This window comes from Myxine glutinosa, chromosome 2, assembly GCF_964187855.1.
Source record: "Myxine glutinosa chromosome 2, kmMyxGlut1.1, whole genome shotgun sequence".
Lineage (NCBI taxonomy): Eukaryota > Metazoa > Chordata > Myxini > Myxiniformes > Myxinidae > Myxine > Myxine glutinosa.
This window is the reverse complement of record NC_136262.1, coordinates 96389022-96411349: the sequence shown is the minus strand read 5'-3', so window position 1 is coordinate 96411349 and position 22328 is coordinate 96389022. Positions and strand designations below refer to the sequence as shown.

At 43.4% G+C, this 22328-nt stretch overlaps 1 protein-coding gene across 1 annotated transcript in view; it reads left to right on the top strand.

The window, feature by feature from the left end:
* The window catches only part of NOL10 (nucleolar protein 10), a 69225-nt gene that overhangs the window by 39461 nt on the left and 7436 nt on the right, over window positions 1-22328 (top strand). Inside the window, exons 15-20 of the mRNA XM_068107717.2 lie at window positions 527-606; window positions 963-1061; window positions 1713-1811; window positions 12731-12904; window positions 13373-13668; window positions 19135-19237. Of these exons, the coding sequence (XP_067963818.1) occupies window positions 527-606; window positions 963-1061; window positions 1713-1811; window positions 12731-12904; window positions 13373-13668; window positions 19135-19237 (851 nt within the window). The remainder of the gene's footprint in view (window positions 1-526; window positions 607-962; window positions 1062-1712; window positions 1812-12730; window positions 12905-13372; window positions 13669-19134; window positions 19238-22328) is intronic.

The window sequence follows — 22328 nt, the reverse complement described above, 5'->3', positions numbered from 1 at the left end:
TATTTCAAAAAGTTGTGGATGACTCATGCCAAAACTTGGTGGATGAGATTGGTAAGTGACAAGAACTAGCTGATTAGATTTTGGTTCATGTCGGATCCAGATACGCACTATCAGCGAGATACAAACCATAAACTGTTCAGTCTGGTGGGGGTATGCGCTCTACCGAGTACCGTTCTAGTTCATGTTGTATTTCTGACATTACACCGATAAATGACCAATCGTTTCAGAGTTTTAAACTGTTTTATTAACCCCCTCCTTTCTTGGAGATTTTGTAATTCAAACGATTTTCAAGCATTTGTGAAAATTTAGAAAATCTCATATTTTCATGAAAAGAATAAAATGACTAATACAAGATCTTTTTTTTAACTTGGAGTACGACAAACTCCAAACATTTCATGTTGTAAAAATGCATCCCATTTTTGTAAGCCAGGAAACCTTTGAAGTTGTTTATACAACAACTATTACGATGTTGGTCAACCTTTTCACGTGCATGTTGAAGCTTAAATTTTTTCCTCATTCACGGCAGGTCTGAGCCACTTAGTGGGAACTCCACTCCTTCGAGCATACATGCATGGATTTTTCATGGACATTCGTTTGTACAACAAGGTATGAAACAGTCACGTGCAGCACTTCATCAATAAATCATTTGAAAAGAGGGTCCGAAAAGTCGAATTTTTCTGAATGGTGACATCTTGGTCTTCTCTGAATGGTGACCTTGGTCTGTATTCACAATTTCAAACTCTAAAATGTACAATAAAATTTTATTATGGGTATTTTGTAGAAATTTTATTTGCATAGGATGCTTTGTTTAAAATTACTTTGCTGTTGCCAATCATGTATCCAGCATTCAGAATTTGAGGGCAAGACCTGTCGGTCCCTTTATCTACGCAGAGTATTTGCTGGTTCAAAGCATTAGCAATTCCAGCAACATGTGCAACAGCTATTCGATAACTTCTCCGCAGGTGAAATCGATGGCCAACACCTTTGCATTCGAGGAATATCGCAAGCAAAAGGTCCGTGAGAAGATTGAGGCCAAGCGAGTACGCCGGGTCAAAATTGAGGTAAACTTTTCTTAACATGGAGGAATGAATGAATAAAACCACCGTTTAGAGGCCATTTTTCCCCGCAAAGCGGGGGTTGGCCTTTTCGGGGACCGTGGTAGTTGTTGTTTTTTTGGTCCCCTTTTTGAAGCAATGTTTTACGGCCGGATGCCCTTCCTGACGCCAACCCTTTTTGCCGCCTTCAACGACAAACAGGGAATTACCAGTGAACTGGTACTCAATTAGCCGACCTCGGAAGGATGACAGGCTGAGTCAACCCCCCTGGCATTAATTCGGCGATCGACCGAGATGAAGGAGGAATGAATGAATGAATGATCGTTTTAAGGCCATTTTCCCGCTAAAGCGGGGTTAGCCTTTTCTTAACATGGAGGAACTACTGCATAATGGTACTTCAAGGAAGTAGTCATTTGGAGCTTTGAATGAATGTTATAGGTTGTGAACTCTTATAATCATCCCTTTGCACAATGCTTATGTTGCAACAGCTTGCTCTTTTTTATTTGTCCACCACGATTTTTTGGTAAATTAATTGTGCCTTCGACTTGTTTGAGTGGGAAAATTATTTTAATAGCAGTTGTACTTCCAGGAATGGTGATGACAGAACAGCTTGGTTAGACATAACATATTTTAAGGTTTTCCTTCCTTCGCTTTCAGAAACTCCCGACAGTAAACCGGGACTTGGCAGAGAGGCTTAGGGAAGAGGCCGATGAAGATGGCCGGCCATCAGGACAAAAGAGGAAGAAGTCTGCAAAGGTACATCTGTTCGTATGTTGGATATTAAAAAAAAAAATTTTTTTTTACTGTTGAAACTAAAGCACAGTTTTCAGTGTCATCTCTAGCCTTTGAGGGAGATTGGAACAAACATCATTCACCTTGTGCATTCTTTCTTCTACGTCTTTTGAAATTGGGTGCATTGATGAAAAGGCAGGAAAACAAATCGACACTGGACTGTGCTCATGCTTGTACAGTAATACCCTGGTTTGTGTGAAGGATAGGTTCATGAGAGATTCACACAACAGCCTAATTTCACACATAACGGGGCCCATAAAACATTGTGTTGATGAGGATACATGGACCGGACACGCTATTTCCGGGGTAGATGCGCTACCTCCAGGGACATACGAATGACACATATTAACTGTAATAACCTGAAATCATTAACGAACAATGTGAAACGAATAAATATTCGTAATTAGTAATAAGATAGTATGAATTTCATACATTTACTGGTGATTTACCAATGGGTTGTCCTGGAGCTAGCGTTTTGCCCACCGACTGCCTTCGTTCGCTTTGTTGACGTGTCAGTACTTGAGAAGGAGCTTTAAGTTCAAGTCTCATGTCGTGCATTTCCAGCAAGGAGGAGTGTCAGGTGGTCTTTTGCTACCTTGAAACCAGAGGAATGCCACACTTCCTTGGAAATGAAAGTATGGGGCGGAATCCTCATCCATAAAAGCCCCGTTTCGTCCACATTAAAAACTAACTGGGCAGGGTAAATTTCCACAAGAACTATAAACTTCGATTGAAATTCCGCTGCTGCTTTCTCGTCCATGCTCGCAGCTTCGCCCGTTATGCGAGTGTTATCCAAATTGTTGTCGCGTTTAAATCTAACAACATCCTCGACTGGCCATAAAAGTCTCGTTGGTGGATCCCTCGCCTTCTTACTCTATTACTTCATCAAATAAACTCAGCCCCTTATCCCTCACCTTCCCGCTCTATTACTTCATCAAATAAACTCAGCCCCTTATCCATCACCTTTCCGCTCTCTTACTTCATCAAATAAACTCAGCCCCTTATCCCTCACCCTTCCGCTCTATTACTTCATCAAATAAACTCAGCCCCTTATCCCTCACCTTCCGGCTCGCTTACTTCATCATATAAACTCAGCTCCTTATTCCTCACCTTCCCGCTCTATTACTTCATCATATAAACTCAGCCCCTTATCCCTCACCTTTCCGCTCTATTACTTCATCATATAAACTCAGCGCCTTATCCCTCACCTTCCCGCTCTATTACTTCATCAAATAAACTCAGCCCCTTATCCCTCACCTCCCGCTCTCTTACTTCATCATATAAACTCAACCCCTTATCCCTCACCTTTCTGCTCTATTACTTCATCATATAAACTCAGCCCCTTATTCCTCACCTTCCCGCACTATTACTTCATCATATAAACTCAGCCCCTTATCCCTCACCTCTCCGCTCTATTACTTCATCATATAAACTCAGCCCCTTATCCCTCACCTTCCCGCTCTCTTACTTCATCAAATAAACTCAGCCCCTTATCCCTCACCTTCCCGCTCTATTACTTCATCATATAAACTCAGCGCCTTATCCCTCACCTTTCCGCTCTATTACTTCATCATATAAACTCAGTGCCTTATCCCTCACCTTTACGCTCTATTACTTCATCACATAAACTCAGCGCCTTATCCCTCACCTTCCCGCTCTATTACTTCATCATATAAACTCAGCGCCTTATCCCTCACCTTCCCGCTCCATTACTTCATCACATAAACTCAGCGCCTTATCCCTCACCTTCCCGCTCTATTACTTCATCATATAAACTCAGCGCCTTATCCCTCACCTTTCCGCTCTATTACTTCATCACATAAACTCAGCGCCTTATCCCTCACCTTTCCACTCTTTTACTTCATCACATAAACTCAGCGCCTTATCCTTCACCTTCCCGCTCTATTATAAATCACCTTTAGAGGCCATTTTTCCCCGCCTAGCGGGGGTTGGCCTTTTTCGGGAACCGTGGTTGTTGTTGTTTTTCGGTCCCCTTTTTGAAGCAATGTTTTACGGCCGGATGCCCTTCCTGACGCCAACCCTTTTTGCCGCCTTTAACGACAAACAGGGAATTACCAGTGAACTGGTACTCAATTTGCCGACCTCGGAAGGATGACAGGCTGAGTCAACCCCCCTGGCGTTAATTCAGCGATCGACCTGGATTCGAACCCAGGATCATAGGATCCTAAGCCGGCACCCTAGCCACTAGCCCAACACCACGCTCTATTACTTCATCATATAAACTCAGCCCCTTATCCCTCACCTTTCCGCTCTATTACTTCATTAAATAAACTCAGCCCCTTATCCCTCACCTTCCCGCTCTCTTATTTCATCATATAAACTCAGCGCCTTATCCCTCACCTTCCCGCTCTCTTACTTCATCATATAAACTCAGCGCCTTATCCCTCACCTTCCCGCTCTTACTTCATCATATAAACTCAGCGCCTTATCCCTCACCTTCCCGCTCTCTTACTTCATCATATAAACTCAGCGCCTTATCCCTCACCTTCCCGCTCTTACTTCATCATATAAACTCAGCGCCTTATCCCTCACCTTCCCGCTCTCTTACTTCATCATATAAACTCAGCGCCTTATCCCTCACCTTCACGCTCTATTACTTCATCATATAAACTCAGCGCCTTATCCCTCATCTTCCCACTCTCTTACTTCATCATATAAACTCAGCGCCTTATCCCTCACCTTCACGCTCTATTACTTCATCATATAAACTCAGCCCCTTATCCCTCACCTTTCCGCTCTATTACTTCATCATATAAACTCAGCCCCTTATCCCTCACCTTCCCACTCTCTTACTTCATCATATAAACGCGCAGCGCCTTATCCCTCACCTTCCCGCTCTCTTACTTTATCATATAAACTCAGCGCCTTATCCCTCACCTTCCCACTCTCTTACTTCATCATATAAACTCAGCCCCTTATCCCTCACCTTCCCGCTCTCTTATTTCATCATATAAACTCAGCGCCTTATCCCTCACCTTCCCGCTCTCTTACTTCATCATATAAACTCAGCGCCTTATCCCTCACCTTCCCACTCTCTTACTTCATCATATAAACTCAGCGCCTTATCCCTCACCTTCCCGCTCTTACTTCATCATATAAACTCAGCGCCTTATCCCTCACCTTCCCGCTCTCTTACTTCATCATATAAACTCAGCGCCTTATCCCTCACCTTCCCACTCTCTTACTTCATCATATAAACTCAGCGCCTTATCCCTCACCTTCCCGCTCTTACTTCATCATATAAACTCAGCGCCTTATCCCTCACCTTCCCGCTCTCTTACTTCATCATATAAACTCAGCGCCTTATCCCTCACCTTCACGCTCTATTACTTCATCATATAAACTCAGCGCCTTATCCCTCACCTTCCCACTCTCTTACTTCATCATATAAACTCAGCGCCTTATCCCTCACCTTCACGCTCTATTACTTCATCATATAAACTCAGCCCCTTATCCCTCACCTTTCCGCTCTATTACTTCATCATATAAACTCAGCCCCTTATCCCTCACCTTCCCACTCTCTTACTTCATCATATAAACGCGCAGCGCCTTATCCCTCACCTTCCCGCTCTCTTACTTTATCATACTAGGGCATTGCCCGTACGTGGGTGCCCGTTCCTTGCCAATGCCCGTACTATATATATATCTAAAATTATATCCCCCCCCCCCCTCTATTTACATGAAATGGTTTGGTCCATTCGCAACGACCACAGAACCCCCCCCTCTATTTACATGCAATGGTTTGGTCCAAAGCGAACGGTTTGGTCCATTCGATGTGATTCGATGATTCGATGTGAATGGTTTGGTCCATTCGCAACGACCACAGAACCCCCCCCTCTATTTACATGAATGGTTTGGTCCATTCGCAAAGCCAAAGCGAACGACCACAGAACCCCCCCCCCCTCTATTTACATGAATGGTTTGGTCCATTCGCAAAGCCAAAGCGAACGACCACAGAACCCCCCCCCCCCCCCCCCTCTATTTACATGAATGGTTTGGTCCATTCGCAACGGCAAAGCGAACGGCGAACGGCTAAATCGCCATAGCTCGGTAAGTACTTGTCCGATTAATTTCAAACCTTGAAAAGGCACATCCTCGGGTCCCCAGCAATATACCTGGCAAGTTTCAAGTATATCGGACCGGTAGTTGTCGAGAAACAGCGGTCACAGACAAACGTACAGACGTACAGACGTACAGAGATTACTGGAATTATAGATAGATAAACTCAGCGCCTTATCCCTCACCTTCCCACTCTCTTACTTCATCATATAAACTCAGCGCCTTATCCCTCACCTTCCCGCTCTCTTACTTCATCACATAAACTCAGCGCCTTATCCCTCACCTTCCCGCTCTCTTACTTCATCATATATACTCAGTGCCTTATCCCTCACCTTCCCGCTCTCTTACTTCATCATATAAACTCAGCGCCTTATCCCTCACCTTCCCGCTCTCTTACTTCATCATATAAACTCAGCGCCTTATCCCTCACCTTCCCACTCTCTTACTTCATCATATAAACTCAGCGCCTTACCCCTCACCTTCCTCCCGCCCTTTCACTTCATCATATAAACTTAGGGCCCTATCTCCCCGCCTTCCTAATTACTCTTTTACTTTTTCATATAAACTCTGCTCCTTCACCATAATTACAGCCTGGCTTAAAGGCATAGCACGCTGATTCATATCTTCAATCAAAGACGATAAAAGTCTCTCCGTCTTCACAATTAAACTGCTCTGAGATCTCATTAATTTTGTCCCAACTATGGGACTCATGGACTGACTAGATGCTTCAATTTTTTTCTTTGTGCTTTACAATTGACCTTATAGAAGACTCCCATAAACCAAATTCACACCCAAAAGCGGTGGCACCAACACCCGACTCACAACAACAACACCCGACTCCATCCACCTTAATCCTTTCAATTTCAGCGACAGACTGATGCTTTTTCTTCAGACTTTCCGTATACCAAGGCTTTCGGCATCAGCGAGGTCGCACAGTGTGAGGTACATCATCATAATTGAAGAACTAGAAACAGCCGCTCCCTTTGGGAGCGTTGGCAAGTCGATTCCCCTTTCCCACCCCCCGCCCCTTCACAGAGGGGAGCTGGAGGAGGGAGGGGGGATGGTTGAATCTGGTTACTACCAACACGTATGCAAAGTTTGGTGGATGACCCCTTTGCAAATCTGTGCAAAATTTGGTGGATGACCTCTGATTTGAGATCAATGACTATACCTGTGGGCCACAGTTTATATATTGTTTAGTCAAGCACGATCCCCACTTATTGTATGAGCCATGTACAGATGAACATTGTATTTATGGACTATTGTATTGCAAACTGTTGAAGACAATATGTGGGGTTCTTGACCTTGTCAAAGTAACAGGGCCACAAAATTATTTCATACTTAAAAATTATTTAATATTTGGGGTTAATATTTATTTTAGCTTCTCGTGTCAGCTCGCTATCATTAAAAAACATAGATAGACGAAGTTGCCGGAGGCATTATGTTTTCGAGTTGTCCGTCTGGCTATGTGACAATGCGTCCGTCCATGTGAGCATGATAGGTTTTCGTAACTGCGATAATTTGAGAAAACATTCGATAGGGTTCCACGTGAAGTAGTGACATGGGCATTGAGGAAGATAGGAGTGGAGGAATGGTTGATCAGAGTAGTGATGGCAATGTACAAAAGAGCGTGCACAGCTGTAAGGACGAAGGACGGGAACAGTGGTGAGTTTAAGGTGAAGGTGGGAGTGCATCAGGGGTCGGTACTAAGTCCACTACTATTTGTAGCTGTGATGGAGGTGCTGGCTCGGAATGTAAAGGAGGGATTACCGTGGGAGTTGTTGTCTGCAGATGATCTGGTGTTGATTGCAGAAAGTATGGATGGACTGAAGGAGAAGATGAACAAGTGGAAGGAATGTATGGAGACAAAAGGTCTGAAGGTGAATATCGGAAAAACGAAGGTGATGGCAAGTGGTAAAGCATGTGGTGAGGTGGAAAGAACTGGGAAGTGGCCGTGTGCTGTGTGCAGGAAGGGTGTCGGAGTGAATTCCTTTCAATGTACAATGTGCGCTGAGTGGGTTCATCAAAAATGTAGTGGTTTGAGAGGGTCATTAACCAGTGTGGCTGCTACATTCAAATGTAAGGTGTGCACAGAGGGAGCTGCAGATGGAGGAAATGTTGAGTTGGATCTTGGAGACGGCGTGAAGCTGGAAGATGTGAAAACATTTTGTTACCTAGGAGACATGCTGAATGGAGAAGGTGGATTAGACTCGGTGACGGTTGCTAGAGTGAGATGTGCATGGAAGAAGTTTCGGGAACTGAGTGGCGTGCTGACGAGGAGGGGAGTGTCGTTGAAGCTGAAGGGAAAGGTGTATGCTGCATGTGTGAGAAGTGTTATGATTTATGGGAGGGAGACATGGGTAATGAACGTAGAGCAGCAACGAAGGCTGGAAAGGGTGGAAATGCGAATGGTCCGGTGGATGTGTGGAGTATCGTTGAGAGAGAGGAAGACAAATGATGAATTGCGAAAGATGATGGGAATATAGCCTGTGATGGATGCTGCGAAGAGGAACAGGTTGAGATGGTTTGGTCATGTGTTGAGGAAGGATGAAAGTGACTGGTTGAGAAGAGTGATGGAAATGAATGTAGAAGGAAGTCGAGGATGGGGAAGACCGAGGAAGACTTGGCTAAAGATGGTGGAAGAAGAAATGCGGGCAAGGGGGTTAACAAGGGGAGATGCAGAAAATAGGGCAAAATGGAGAAGATTGTCATGGGGACCGCAAGGCTAAACCCCTCTCTTGCAGGGAAAATGGCCTTAAAATGCCTGTTGTTGATAACTTGAGAACGGCTGAAGGGATCCAATTCAAAATTAGTGCAGGTTTGTATAATAAGATAAAGATGAACCGATTCGATTTTGGGTCACGAGGTCTTCAATTTCCCTACCCTTCCTCCTGCCCATGGTACACTGAAGCTTGAAACAACTTGCTCTTGCCTCATGGAAGGCAAATCAAACTGGAGGCAATCTCAGTTCCTTCAACAAAACTCGGAACAAGTATGTGTCTACCGTCAGGAGAGCCAGGAAACAATATCTCTCTACTCTCAAGACTTGTCTTTAGGACCGGCAGAGAAGATAACTGAGAAGGAAGTTGAGGAAGCGATAAAAGCAATGAAGAGTAGAAAAGCGGGAGGGCCGACGGGAGTTGTGGGAGATATGTTGAAGGCAGCAGGAAGTTGGGGTGTGAAGAGAATGACAGAGATCTGTAATCTGGTGGTGAAAGAAGGCCGCATTCCAGTGGATTGGGAACTGAGTACCCTCGTCCCTCTATACAAGGGGAAAGGTGACCCTCTGGAGTGTGGCTCGTACCGAGCGATAAAGTTATTGGAGCATTGAATGAAGGTATTGGAAAGGGTGTTGGAGAGGAGGATAAGGAAGAAAGTGAAGCTCGACGAAATGCAGTTTGGATTTATGCCAGGAAGAGGAACGACAGACACGCTTTTTATTGGAAGGCAGTTTCAGGAGAAGTACATGGAGAAGAGGAAGAAGTTGTTTCTTGGGTTTGTTGATCTGGAGAAAGCATTCGATAGGGTTCCACGCGAAGTAGTGACATGGGCATTGAGGAAGTTAGGAGTGGAGGAATGGTTGATCAGAGTAGTGATGGCAATGTACGAAAGAGCGCGCACAGCTATAAGGTCGAAGGCCTTAAAATGCCTGTTGTTGTTGTTGTTGTTGTTGTTGTTGTTGTTGTTGTTGTTGTCTCAAGACTAAACTATTAAACCCGTCTCCCTCCTCCAAATCCTGGTAGCGTCTGGTCAAATCTGCTTCTGGTGTTTGTTCCCCCTCCATCCCCTCCCTTACCTCAAATGGCTACACAGCTGACTCCACACATGAAAAATCTGAATGCCTCAACCGTGTTTGCTTCAAAATCTTGTGTCCCAAGCCCATTGCTCTATGTACCTACTTTACCCAGTCGCACCCAGCAGCTTCTGGACTATGTGTCCTTTCCTCCCGACTAAGTGGAGAAGTGGCTGTCAAACCATGACTCAGATTCTGCAACCGGAGTAAACGGGTTCAGCCCACGTGTCCTAAAAACGTGCCATGCTGCTCTGTCTGTCACACCCTCTCTCTGTTCTCTTCACCCTCTCATTTGCTCAAGGTTAACTGCCTTCTGCTTGGAAATCAGCCAACATTACCGCTTCACACAAAAAGGTGCAAAAAGAGATCCTTGCAACTACAGACCAATCAGCCTGCTCCCAATCAGCCTGCTCCCAATCATCAGCAAGGCCATGGAATCCTTCATCGATCGCTTCTGATATTAAATCCTTCCTCTTCTGGGCCCTGTGCTTTTTCTAATCTTAATCGATGATCTTTCCTACTTCCTTGAAAATCCTCCTTATCTCTTTGCTGATGACTTCACTCTCTGCCGCTCCATGTCTCATCCCTCAGATCGGCAGTCTGCAGCCTCCCCACTCTCTGCAGACCTGGACAAAATCACAAACTGGTCAAACAAGTGGAACAAGTCTTTCAATCCTGACAAATCTCACACTCTCACTTTTTCTCTCCGAAAAGACCGTCTGGAAAACCCTCCCACCTACTTTTTCAACAATCCTCTCAAAGAAGTTCTGTCACTCAAACTTTTGGTCTCAATATCTGCCATGATCTTTCCTGGGAGAGTCACATTTCCAATCTGGCCTCCAAAGCCAGTCACTGATTGGGCATCCTCTATTGTGCAAAGCCCTTCCTTGGCACACCTGAGCTCCTCACCACATACATAGCTTTCATCCGCAGCTTGATGGAATACCGCTCTCCCCTCTGGGCTGGTGCTCCTGCCTCACACCAACCTCGGCTTCACGGTGTAGACACCAAGACCTTTAGAATCATTGGTATCTCTCGTGATGCAGTTGATTCTCATGACCTTTCTCTTTCCCTCCGCAGGCAGGTTGGTGGTCTTTCTATCTTCTACCACCTCCTCTTTGGCCTTTCACCCCCTGCTGTGTCTGTGCTCTGTTCCCACAATATTTCTGCAGGATGCACAATATCTGCCAGTAACCCCCTTCTGGTGAAACTGCCAAAATCAAGACTCTCTGCTCACCTTCATGCTTTCATTCTTCTTTTTCCCCACCTCTGGAACAAACTCACACACTCTCTTCAATCCCACTCCTCCCTCTAGGTCTTTAAGTCATCTGTTCACCATCTCATATCTTCCCCCATCTGAAACCTTGATCTTTTCTACCCTCGTGAATCCACCACAAATCCATCTCATTCAAATTCCGTTTTCTTTCCTGACAGTCCTTATGGTGCCCATCTCGTTTATCCTGTGTACAGATATGTATAATGATGTGAAGATGAAGTGATTGGAGTTTGGGGTCTAGAGATCAAAGGTCAGAGGTCATGTTAAGTAAAAATTATGTTACCAGGCCAACTTGTGAACCAGTGATGGGATTTTTAACAAACTTGGTATAGGTATATATATGATGCAAAGATGAACTCATTGGATTATGACATCAAGAGATCAACGGTCAGAGGTCGTGTCAGGTAAAAATGTGATAACTTTAGAACAGCTGAAGGGATTTAAATCAAAGTTTTTACAAGTATTATCATGATTTAAACATGAACTGAGAGTTTGCAGTGAAGAGGTCATGTTAAGTAAAAATTATTTTGTTACCGCGGTTTTTTTTCTTTTCTTTAAAAATAAATAAATAATAATAATGCATATATATATCTATATCTTCTTAATATATATTCTATTATTATTATTATATTATTATTATTATTATTATATATATAAAAGAAAGTTTTTGTTTGTTTGTCTGCGCAAGCTAATCTCCTGAACGGTGAAAGATAGGAGGAAACCTCCAATACAAAAAATGTCGGGACGGGCCCCGGGAAGGTTATAGGCTAGGTGGCGAGGCCGGTCGAGGCCGCATCGGCCAGGCTGGGCCCATTTCGCAATTAAAAGCTGAGCTGAATTATAGTAGTCAATCTTCTACGGCCATGAGTAAAAGCTGAATTCTAGTAGTAAATTCATTCAAAAAGAACCCGGGCAACACCGAGTGCATTCGGCTAGTATATATATATTTGTATACAAGATCGTGGCGCATGTAAGAGCTTGTTACCGTGTTGACTTAAGAAGAGCTGAGGGGATCTCAGTCAAACTTGGTACAAGTGATGATGTAATAATGTGGGTGGAGGCATATTGGTGGACGTCGCGATGTCGAAGAGTGCCGTTCTAGTTATAACTGTCCTCAAACTTTTTATTTGCTCTTGTTTATCAACTTTGAGTGGTCATGGTAATGTGGTTGGGATGAGCAGTCTGTGTTTATATTATTGGTGTTGAATTGTGTCCTTATGATGAGCTGCACAAACTGACAGGATGACCTAGATGTATGCACACTCAACTCTAAGCCATCTAGCCTGGGTTTGAATCCTGACCCAGCTATAAACTGTAATCCCGGTGTTTTACCGGCAGGGTGGTTCATCTATGTGTGCCGTCCCTCGGATGGACGTTAAACTGGTGTCCCATATGCCCTGGCAGCATTCGTTGGCAGACATTAAAGATCCCATCGTGTCTTTCGCGAAGAGTAGGCGAGCCATCGCCTGCACAAAGGCCGAATTCCAAGTTCTTGCCCTAGTTACTGCTGTGAGAGGGATGGAAAACTTCCCAGCATAACCCCAGTTCTAGAAACTGCTTTTCCACAACCAACGCTCTGTATCACAGAGCATGGGTGTGTCATCAGATTGGATCGCCTGAGCTTCACATTGTTGACATTTTCCTTTGTAGTAGCAAAGAGACTGACTGCACTTTGCACGTTGAGCTTTATTATTACAACCCTCGTGTTTTTCATCCTATGCTGTTTCTCCACAGAAATTGGCTCCGAATATATTGACGGACACAAGGTTCCAGGCACTCTTTGAGAACCCTGACTACCAAGTGGACGAGGAGAGTGAGGAATTCCGTTTACTAAACCCCATCGTGTCCCAGACTGTGGAGAAGCGTCGCAAGAGGAGGCAAGAAGCTCTCGCCCAGGAAGAACTGGAGGTGTGAATGCCATTATCTTGTTTGAATCTCTGTATAATGACATCATTGTTTTGATGTTTTCACTGTTCGCCCAAAACTTACGCCAAAATAATTGAAAGCTGCAGGCTATCTTACTGTATTGATCTCATTTCATGGGTTGACAGGATAGCCTAGCTGTATACATGCTTGTCTCTGAGCTGTCGAGCCTAGGATTGAATCTTGATGCAGCTGCAAACTGTCATCGTGGTGTTCCACAAGCAGGGTGATACATCAGTATGTGCACCCTCTCTCAGTTGGACGTTAAACTGGGTGTCCTGTCTTGGTGGACATAAATCCCATGGTGTGTGGCACAGTGGCTAAATTCCAAAATCCTGCTCTAAGTTACAGGAGGCATTGCATCAGCAAGCATTGCTGTGCCCCTGCAAGAACTGATGCAAACCAGCAGGCACATGCTGCACACGAAAGAATGAACAATCTCCTTTCATGCAGGCAGAAGACTCTGAACCTGAAGGCCGACCGAGCGAGGAAGAGGAAAGCTCAGATGATGACCATGCTTGGTCTGAGGAGGTGCGTCGGCAAGCCCACATGTTGAAGATGCGAGCACGCAACAAGGGCACACTCAGGAAAGAAGATGCAAAGGGAGCTGTCGCAGCAGGGAAGGGCTCGGCACAAATGAAGACGTTTGAGGAGCCGGCTGAGAAGGTGCAGCCACGATTTTACGAACTCAAAAGGGGTGTCGAGTTTCAGGGCTTTCAGAACCTGAGTCGGAAGACCAAGAACCTCAGGTATGATGATTGTTATTAAATGTTAGGTAATGGTCATAAATTTTGAAGATAGAATATGGATGGAGGAGCAAGGCTAGAATGTTTTTTTGAAAGCAGCATATGCAGAATGAACAAAAGGAAATTGATTGGACTCGGTTTCTTTAATATGAGTTATCTGGCAAGGAAAATTAGTTATTTTGTTGCCAATGCAAGCAAGATTGTATCATTTTCCTTCAGTGGGGAGCCCTATTTGTGCCTGCTGAGCATGTAAATAAGAAAAATAATGAAAACAATTATATCTGATCATTATGAAATTTTAATTAAAAAGGAATATTAAGAATGGGATGCAACTTGGTCAATTTCAGATAAGTAGTACAGCCACTCCCCACGGAAGTGGCTGGAAGGGTAATGTATTTTCCTCTCTGGGATAAATAGATTACAGTGGATGTAGGCTCGAGTCCATTGATCTGTAGGATGCAATCTACTATATAAAACACACTGTCAGTGTGCATGTTTGTACAGATGTCTGTCCCCCTTCATAAGGGTAAGTTTTAAAGGCCAATCTTTTAACACGAATGTGTGTTCACTACAGTCTATTTTTGAGGATAAAACAAACAAAAAACATTTTCCTTAAAAGAGCAATTATGTCTCTTCTATTGGAATTGTAGATGGTGGCTTGCAAACAAAGCTTCAAGGACGGTCTACATAAGCGTTTTTTAAAAAATAACAGTTCAATACTAGGCGCAGGGAGGTGAAATTCGCTGCACGTGATGTGCAACGCACGTAGAGTAAAAGTAGTGTTCATTTACATCTGTATAATGTCTAATAAAGAAAGAAGATATAAGCACACCTGACACTAGACTGAGGATTCAGACTTTTGCACACTTTTTTTTACTTCCGGAAGGAGTGCCCTACGAAACAGCATGATAAGCTATTTATACACGTTAACACGCATTTGTCCAAGGAGGAAAAGCCCCTTGGGGAGAGGGGATAATATTTGTATTATTGTTGTTTTGTAAAAACATTAATATTATGCTATTATCATTAGTGTTATCTCCCCACCCACTGGAAGCAAGAAGCATGGTTAAGTAATTGGTTCTTGACCATCCATCCATCTCTCAGTCTTATCAGTTTATGATCGAGGGACAACTTATTTAAATTGAATGTTATGTTTTGAACACAAATCGGAACATGAATAGAGAGCCAAGTCTTTCATTTTAACGCACTTTGGCTTTGAATTCATCCCGATCGCACATGCACAGAGAGGAGTGAGATACTTTTTTTTAGCCTGTCTGTCTGGCAGTCAAACAACATTGAAAATGATTCCAAACAGGAAACGTACTGTTTTTAAGGATGTCATAATGAACACATACAACACGCACGAAGAATTAATGTAATGTATTACATAAAGTTTTTTTTTCTTTTTTTTCTTATTACATAAAGCGATGTAACAGACTCTTGGTGAAACGGCGGTAAAACCCAGAATTAATTTATTTATACAATTTTCACAATCTTTATTTAATTTAAATTTAATTACATACTTGAACACTGTAGAACACAAATTGCCTTCTTGTCACTTCCAAGAACCTCCAGTTTTGCAATACTCGACTGTACTTCAATTTCAATAAAGGCTCATTGGGGTGGTGTATAAGGATGGTATTCGGGACTGCTTCTGGACTACTTCAATGGCACAAAACTTCCGCGTTTTTTAAACGATCCTTAAAATCAGTATTTTATTAAAATTGAAGTGCAATACTGTATATACTGTACTCAAACCCTGCGTGGGGTATCGTGTTTTGTGAACTCTCTCGTTACTTTTGTTGTTAGAAGTGGCCTTGGAAAAACGCCACGATTAACTATCTTAACATGGATTTCACTCAAAGCAGAAAACCTCCTTTGAGAAGGCAGGAAATTAGTCCCTACAACCTCCACCGTGTGACCCTTCGTCCTCCTGTCAAGTATGGTTGAGATTGGATAAGTAACGACCGAATGTATTTTACTCAAAAAGACAGACATGAAATAGCGTATTTTAGTGTGATATAAAAAAAAAATTGGGGGTACTGGGAGGGCAGACATGCTTTGGCCAAAATATGTGACGTCACATTATTTTGTTAGTCGTAAACGAATTTTTTTGTTTTGGCTGTCTACAAAGAAATTGAATTGGTTGCATTTGTTGCTTTATGGTACACATCTGAATGTTAAGTGAAAAATCAATAACGAGCATATATACCGCATAGTAATCCTCAGTTTTTGTCCCCCGTCACACCGCGGAGCGAAAGGGGGACTATGGTTTTCCCCTCTGTCCATGTGTCCGTCCGTCCGTGCGTGCGTGCGTAAGCGAAGGACCGCATTCAAATTTGGTGTGTGGGTGCAACCCACGTCAAAATCCAAGATGGCCGCCGCCATGTATGTCTGATGCCATGTATGTTTGAACCTTGTGAGCTGAATATCTTGAAAAATAAGCGAAGTACCAACTTCTAATCTCGTGTGTGGGTGTATCTAGGCACAAGGAAGAACGCTATTGAAAATTGGGTCGCCACGTCAAAATCCAAGATGGCCACCACCATATATATGTCTGAACCTTGTGAGCGAAATATCTTGAAAAATAAGCGAAGTACCAACTTCTAATCTGGTGTGTGGGTGTATCTAGGCACAAGGACGAACGCTGTTGAAAATTGGGTCGCCACGTCAAAATCCAAGATGGCCACCGCCATGTATGACTGAACCTTGTGAGATGAATATCTTGAAAAATAAGCGAAGTACCAACTTCTAATTTGGTGTGTGGGTGTATCTCGGCATAAGGAAGAACGCTATTGAAAATTGGGTCGCCAGGTCAAAATCCAAGATGGCCGCCGCCATATATGTCTGAACTTTGTGAGATGAATATCTTGAAAAACAAGCATTCTGAGTATTGCGCTGCAATACATGTCCCCTACCAAAGTTCAAAGTGCCATAACTTTGTCAAAAATGATCGAATATGCAAATTTATGCACGGTTGATGCTGTTTTTCAAACTTGATCTGAGGTATGCTGAGACGCACGTGTGTCACGCCTCGCCTCGTTGATAAGCCCGCAAGGTCGCTCCGTGGAGCGGCCTGCATGTATTGCACTGTGTGAATTATATTAATTATTACCAACTCATGGTCTGAGGTACTGGCGATTCAAGAGATATCCATTTTTTTATGGCACATTGGAGAAGCCAATGCGAGGTTTCTTCTTCCTCAGCTTGTCACAACTCTGTCAAATGCGATCGAGTTAAAAAAGTCAGAATTTGACCAAATCTGTTTTATTCGTTTGTTAATATACCTCAGCTATTGACAAATCTTAAATTAGAATTTTATTTGAGGTTAAAATGACCGCGGCAGGTCGTGTCCAACGATGCTTTCAGTCTGTACATGTGATAAATAATTAAATCCGCACACTTGACGCCTCTTCTTCTTCACGCAATAACAACTTCTAGCTTCCAGACCGTACATCCAATCATCTTGAGATTTTGCACACTTATTACTCTTCATGACTTCTACTATAGTATGAAGTTTCACGTCGATCAATAAAGCGATTGAAGAGATATCCATTTTTAAAACATATTTTCGTTTAATTAACGATATCTGCCAAACCACGTGAGCTATCGCAAATTCCAAAAGGACATTTTAGTAGACTGACATGCGGAACAGATCTGTGAAGTTTCCCCTCGATTGGATCAAAAATGAGGGAGGGGCTCGGTTTTAAAGGTTCATGCTTAAAAACGTCATAACTCTGAAACCATGTGACGCATGACGTCAGTCTCGCTGACTTTTTTGTTCGTCATGGGTATGCGATTCTGCCTGCAAAGTTTGGCCTCGATCTGTTCAGCCGTTACAGAGAAAAAGGGGCTTTCGTGTTTTCACGAAAAACAATATGGCGCCCGAACCACGTGACCTGTGACATCATAATTACCATTAAAATATTCTACAGACCGAGTCCCTCCTATGGTGAAAATTTGATCTCAATCGGTCCTATTATTGCAGAGAAAATCTTTTTTAAAGGAAATTAAAACTTAAAATGGCACTGAGTTAAGGATCATCAGAATTATGAGAATTACCAAAGTTCAAAGTGCCATAACTTTGTCAAAAATGATCGAAACGTCGTGAAGTTCGAACTTGATCTGTAACTTATCATGAGGAAACCATGTGCCAAGTTTGAAATCATTAGCATTAAGCGTTTAGAAAAAAAGTCCGGAAAACTGTTCTTTGCGTGACGGACGGACTGACGGACTGACGGACTGACTGACTGACGGACTGACTGACTGACTGACTGACTGACTGACGGACGGACGGACGGACGGACGGAAGGACGGCGTGCAAACCTATAGTCCCCTCCGGTGTACACCGGTCGTGGACTAATAAGCGAAGTACCAACTTCTAATTTGGTGTGTGGGTGTATCTCGGCATCAGGAAGAACGCTATTGAAAATTGGGTCGGCACGTCAAAATCCAAGATGGCCACCACCATATATATGTCTGAACCTTGTGAGCGAAATATCTTGAAAAATAAGCGAAGTACCAACTTCTAATCTGGTGTGTGGGTGTATCTAGGCACAGGGAAGAACACTGTTGAAAATTGGGTCGCCACGTCAAAATCCAAGATGGCCGCCACCATATATATGTCTGAACCTTGTGAGCGAAATATCGTGAAAAATAAGCGAAGTACCAACTTCTAATCTGGTGTGTGGGTGTATCTAGGCACAAGGAAGAACGCTGTTGAAAATTGGGTCGCCATGTCAAAATCCAAGATGGCCGCCGCCATGTATGTCTGAACCTTGTGAGCGAAATATCTTGAAAAATAAGCGAAGTACCAACTTATAATCTGTTGTCTGGGCGTATCTAGGCATAAGGAAGAACCCTATTGAAAATTGGGTCGCCACGTCAAAATCCAAGATGGCCGCCGCCATGTATGTCTGAACCTTGTGAGTGGAAGATCATGAAAAATAAGCGAAGTACCAACTTCTAATCTGGTGTGTGGGTGTATCTAGGCATAAGGAAGAACGCTATTGAAAATTGGGTCGCCACGTCAAAATCCAAGATGGCCGCCTTGCGTCTTCCACTTTGTCAACTCGCATCACTTCACCGACGGGGGACCTCGGCGTAACGCTTGTTAACCTTTGTTTAGACTTTTCTTGAGAAAGGAGGTTGTCCTGCCAAGAATACAACTTAATGTAAAGAGCCAACTTACCTTGATGGATATTAAGTTAATTGATATCGAGAAGGAACACACTAAATCCAGACCAAAAATCAGAAATTTGGCCGAATACAAAATCATTGACATTATATAGGATATTTGGGATCATTTGTTGACCACATAGTGCAGCTTTCATTTGCAACACAGAGTACTGCACATACGTGTCCCGTAGTTGTTGATATTGACCGAGTTGTTTTGGAGAGGAATCATTTTGTGAGATGTTGCGTGGAGAGGGATCATATTACTTTTTTCGGTTATTTTTCTATGCACAGGATGAATTTGGAGGAGCGAGTGAAGCTCGCGCAGAGTTCTGAAATGCGCCACGGAGCAGAGTCAACAATGGGCAGCAAACAGTTGACCTTTCATCCGCAAAAGGTGAGGTGATCAGTAAAATAGCAAGTATTTGAACATTTCCTGATGTACATTGCCTTCAGAAAGTATCCACATCCCTTGACTTTTTCACATTTTGTTGTTACAGCCTGAATTAAAAATGGGATTGAGATTTTTTTTGTCACTGATCTTAAAAAAAAAAAGAAAGAATATTAATAATGAAATACAGAAATATCTAATTTACTTAAATATTCAACCCCCTGAGTCAATACTTTGTAGTAGAGCCTTTGCCAGCCATTACAGCTTTGAGTCTTCTTGGGGAAAAAAATAAAAGGTCAAAAACCCTTTTTTGGTTGTATGTATCAGCTTTGCACATCTCGATTTGTGGAGTTTCTCCCATTCTTCCTTGCAGATTTGCTCAAGCTCTGTCAAGTTGAATGGGGAACGTCGGTGAACAGTAATCTTCAATTCTTTCCACAAATTCTCAATGGAATCCAAGTCTGGGCTTTGGTTGGGCCACTCAAGGGCTTTCACGCTCTTGTTTTGAACCCATTCCATTGTTGCGTTGGCTGTATGCTTGGGGTCATTGTTCTGTTGGAACGTAAATCTTCGCCACAGTCTAAGGTCTTTTTTTTGCACTCTGAAGCAGGTTCTCCTCAAGGATTTGCCTGTATTTGGCTCCATTAATTGTTCCCTCTATCCTTACAAGTCTCCCATTACCTGCCACTGAAAAGCATCCCGATAGTATGATGCTACCACCACCATGCTTCATGCTAGGGATGGCATTATATGGGTGATGAGCTGTCCTCAGTTTCTGCCCGACATAGTGCTTTGCATTCAGCCCAAAGTGTTCAATTTTCATCTCATCAGACCACAGAATCTTTTGCCTCATGCTCTCATGTCACCTCCCTGACCAAGGTCTTTCTTGTGCTGTTGCTATACTTGGTTGGATGGCCAGCTCTAGTAAGAGTCTGGGTAGTTCCATATTCTTTTTCATTTCCTAATGATGGAGCTCACTGTGCTCTTGGGAACTTTCAACACTCCAGAAATTGTTTCATACCCTTTTGCAGATCTATGCCTCCTCACAATTCTATCTCAGAGTTCTACGAAAAGTTCCTTGAACTTCATGGTAGAGTTTCTGCTCTGACATGCACTTTGAACTGTGGGATCTTGTATAGAAAGGTGTGTTTCTTTCTAAATCATGTCCAATCAATTGAATTGGCCATAGGTGGACTCCAATCAAGTTGTAGAGACATCTCAAGGATGATCAAAGGAAGCTGGGATGCACCTGAGCTCAATTTGAAGTGTCATAGCAAAGGGGTTGAATACTTATTGACTTGAGACATTTCCACTTTTCATTTTTAATTATTTTGTAAACATTTCGAGAGAAAAAATTCTACTTTGACATTATGGCGTATTATATGTGTTGGTAAGTGACAGAAAATCAAATATTAATCAATTTTGCATTCAGGCAAAAACACAACGAAATGTGAAAAAAGTCAAGGGGCGTGAATATTTTCTGAAGGCACTGCATTGCTTGTTGGAGTTCGGTTGAGAGCTTTACCTTTTAAAGATATTTTGTTCCAGCATTAAACTTGCAAAACAAAGATACATTTGATTTGTTATACAAGCGGGCACACCTGCCCTGAGTGCCCTGTGGTCAGGAGTACCCTTCTCGGCTGGCCGTCAGTGTGGTTTGGCAATGTGCTTCGCCTCACGGATCGTACCCGGCTCTGGGGGCTTTAATTTTTTTTTGTATATACGTATATATATATGAATTTATATACAGAATCGAGTGTCGTGTAAGAGCTAACACATTGAACATGAAAACATGCACAGCACCAGCCCAGAGGGGAGAGCAGTATTCCATTGAGCTGCGGATAAAAGCTTTGTATGTGGTGAGGAGCTCAGAAGTGCCCAGAAAGGACTTCGCACGACGCAGGATGCCCAGTAAGCGACTGGCTTTGGAGGCCGGCTTGGAAATGTGGTTTTCCCAGAAAAGATCATGGTAGACAGTGAGACCCAAAAGCTTGAGTGACAGAACTTCTTCAAGAGGATTGTTCAGAAAGTAGATGGGAGGGTTGTCCAGACGGTCTTTTCGGAGAGACAAAGTGAGAATGTGAGATTTGTCAGGATTGAAAGACATGTTCCACTTGTTTGACCAGTTTGTGATTTTGTCCAGATCTGCAGAGAGTGAAGAGGCTGCTGCCTGCCGATCTGTGGGTTGAGATATGGCATGGCAGAGAGTGGAGTCATCAGCAAATAGATTGAGAGGATTTTCCAGAGAGTCGGAGAGATCATTAATGAAGACCAGAAAAAGCACAGCGCCCAGAACACTGCCTTGAGGAACTCCAGCCTGAACAGGAAGGAGATTTTTTTTTTTTTTTTTTTTTTTTGTTGAAAACTGAAACGAGGCTCGTGAAAGAGCTAACATTTATTTCACAAACAAATCAAGCAGACAAACAAGATATATAAAAAGAGGGAGCGGAAGACAAGATGGGGAGAGAAGGGGACACACGCAAACATAACATTTGAGAGTAGGGAGATGTGTGGGAGGCAGAGGGCTTGGGGGGAGGAGGTGTGGGAAGGGGTGGGGGTGGGGGGTGGGAGAAGTATAAAACACAAGGACACCAAGGACTTCCAGGACAAAAGTTGGTATTTCAAAAAAGTGCATTTGGGGTGAAATTAGCGGGGGTAGAAAAGATCCAGGTTTTGGATGGGGGAAGATAAGAGATGGTGGTGAACAGCTGTTTTAAAGACCTGGAGGGTGGAGTGGGATTGAAGAGAGTGAGGGAGTTTGTTCCAGAGGCGGGAGAAAAGAGGAATGAAGGAGTGAAGGTGAGCAGAGAGTCTTGATTTTGGCAGTTTAACCATAAGAGGGTTGCAGGCAGATCTTGTGCGACCTGTAGGAATATTTGGGGGACAGAGCCCAGAGAGAGCTGGGGGGGGGCAAGGCCAGAGAGGAGTCGGTAGAAGAGGGAAAGACCACCAACCTGCCTGCGGTGAGTGAGTGAAAGGCCCTCGGAGTTAGCTTCATCGTGGGAGATTCCAATGATTCTGAACGCTTTGGTTTCAACAGCGTGAAGACGAGCTAGGTGTGAGGCAGGAGCACCAGCCCAGAGGGGAGAGCAGTATT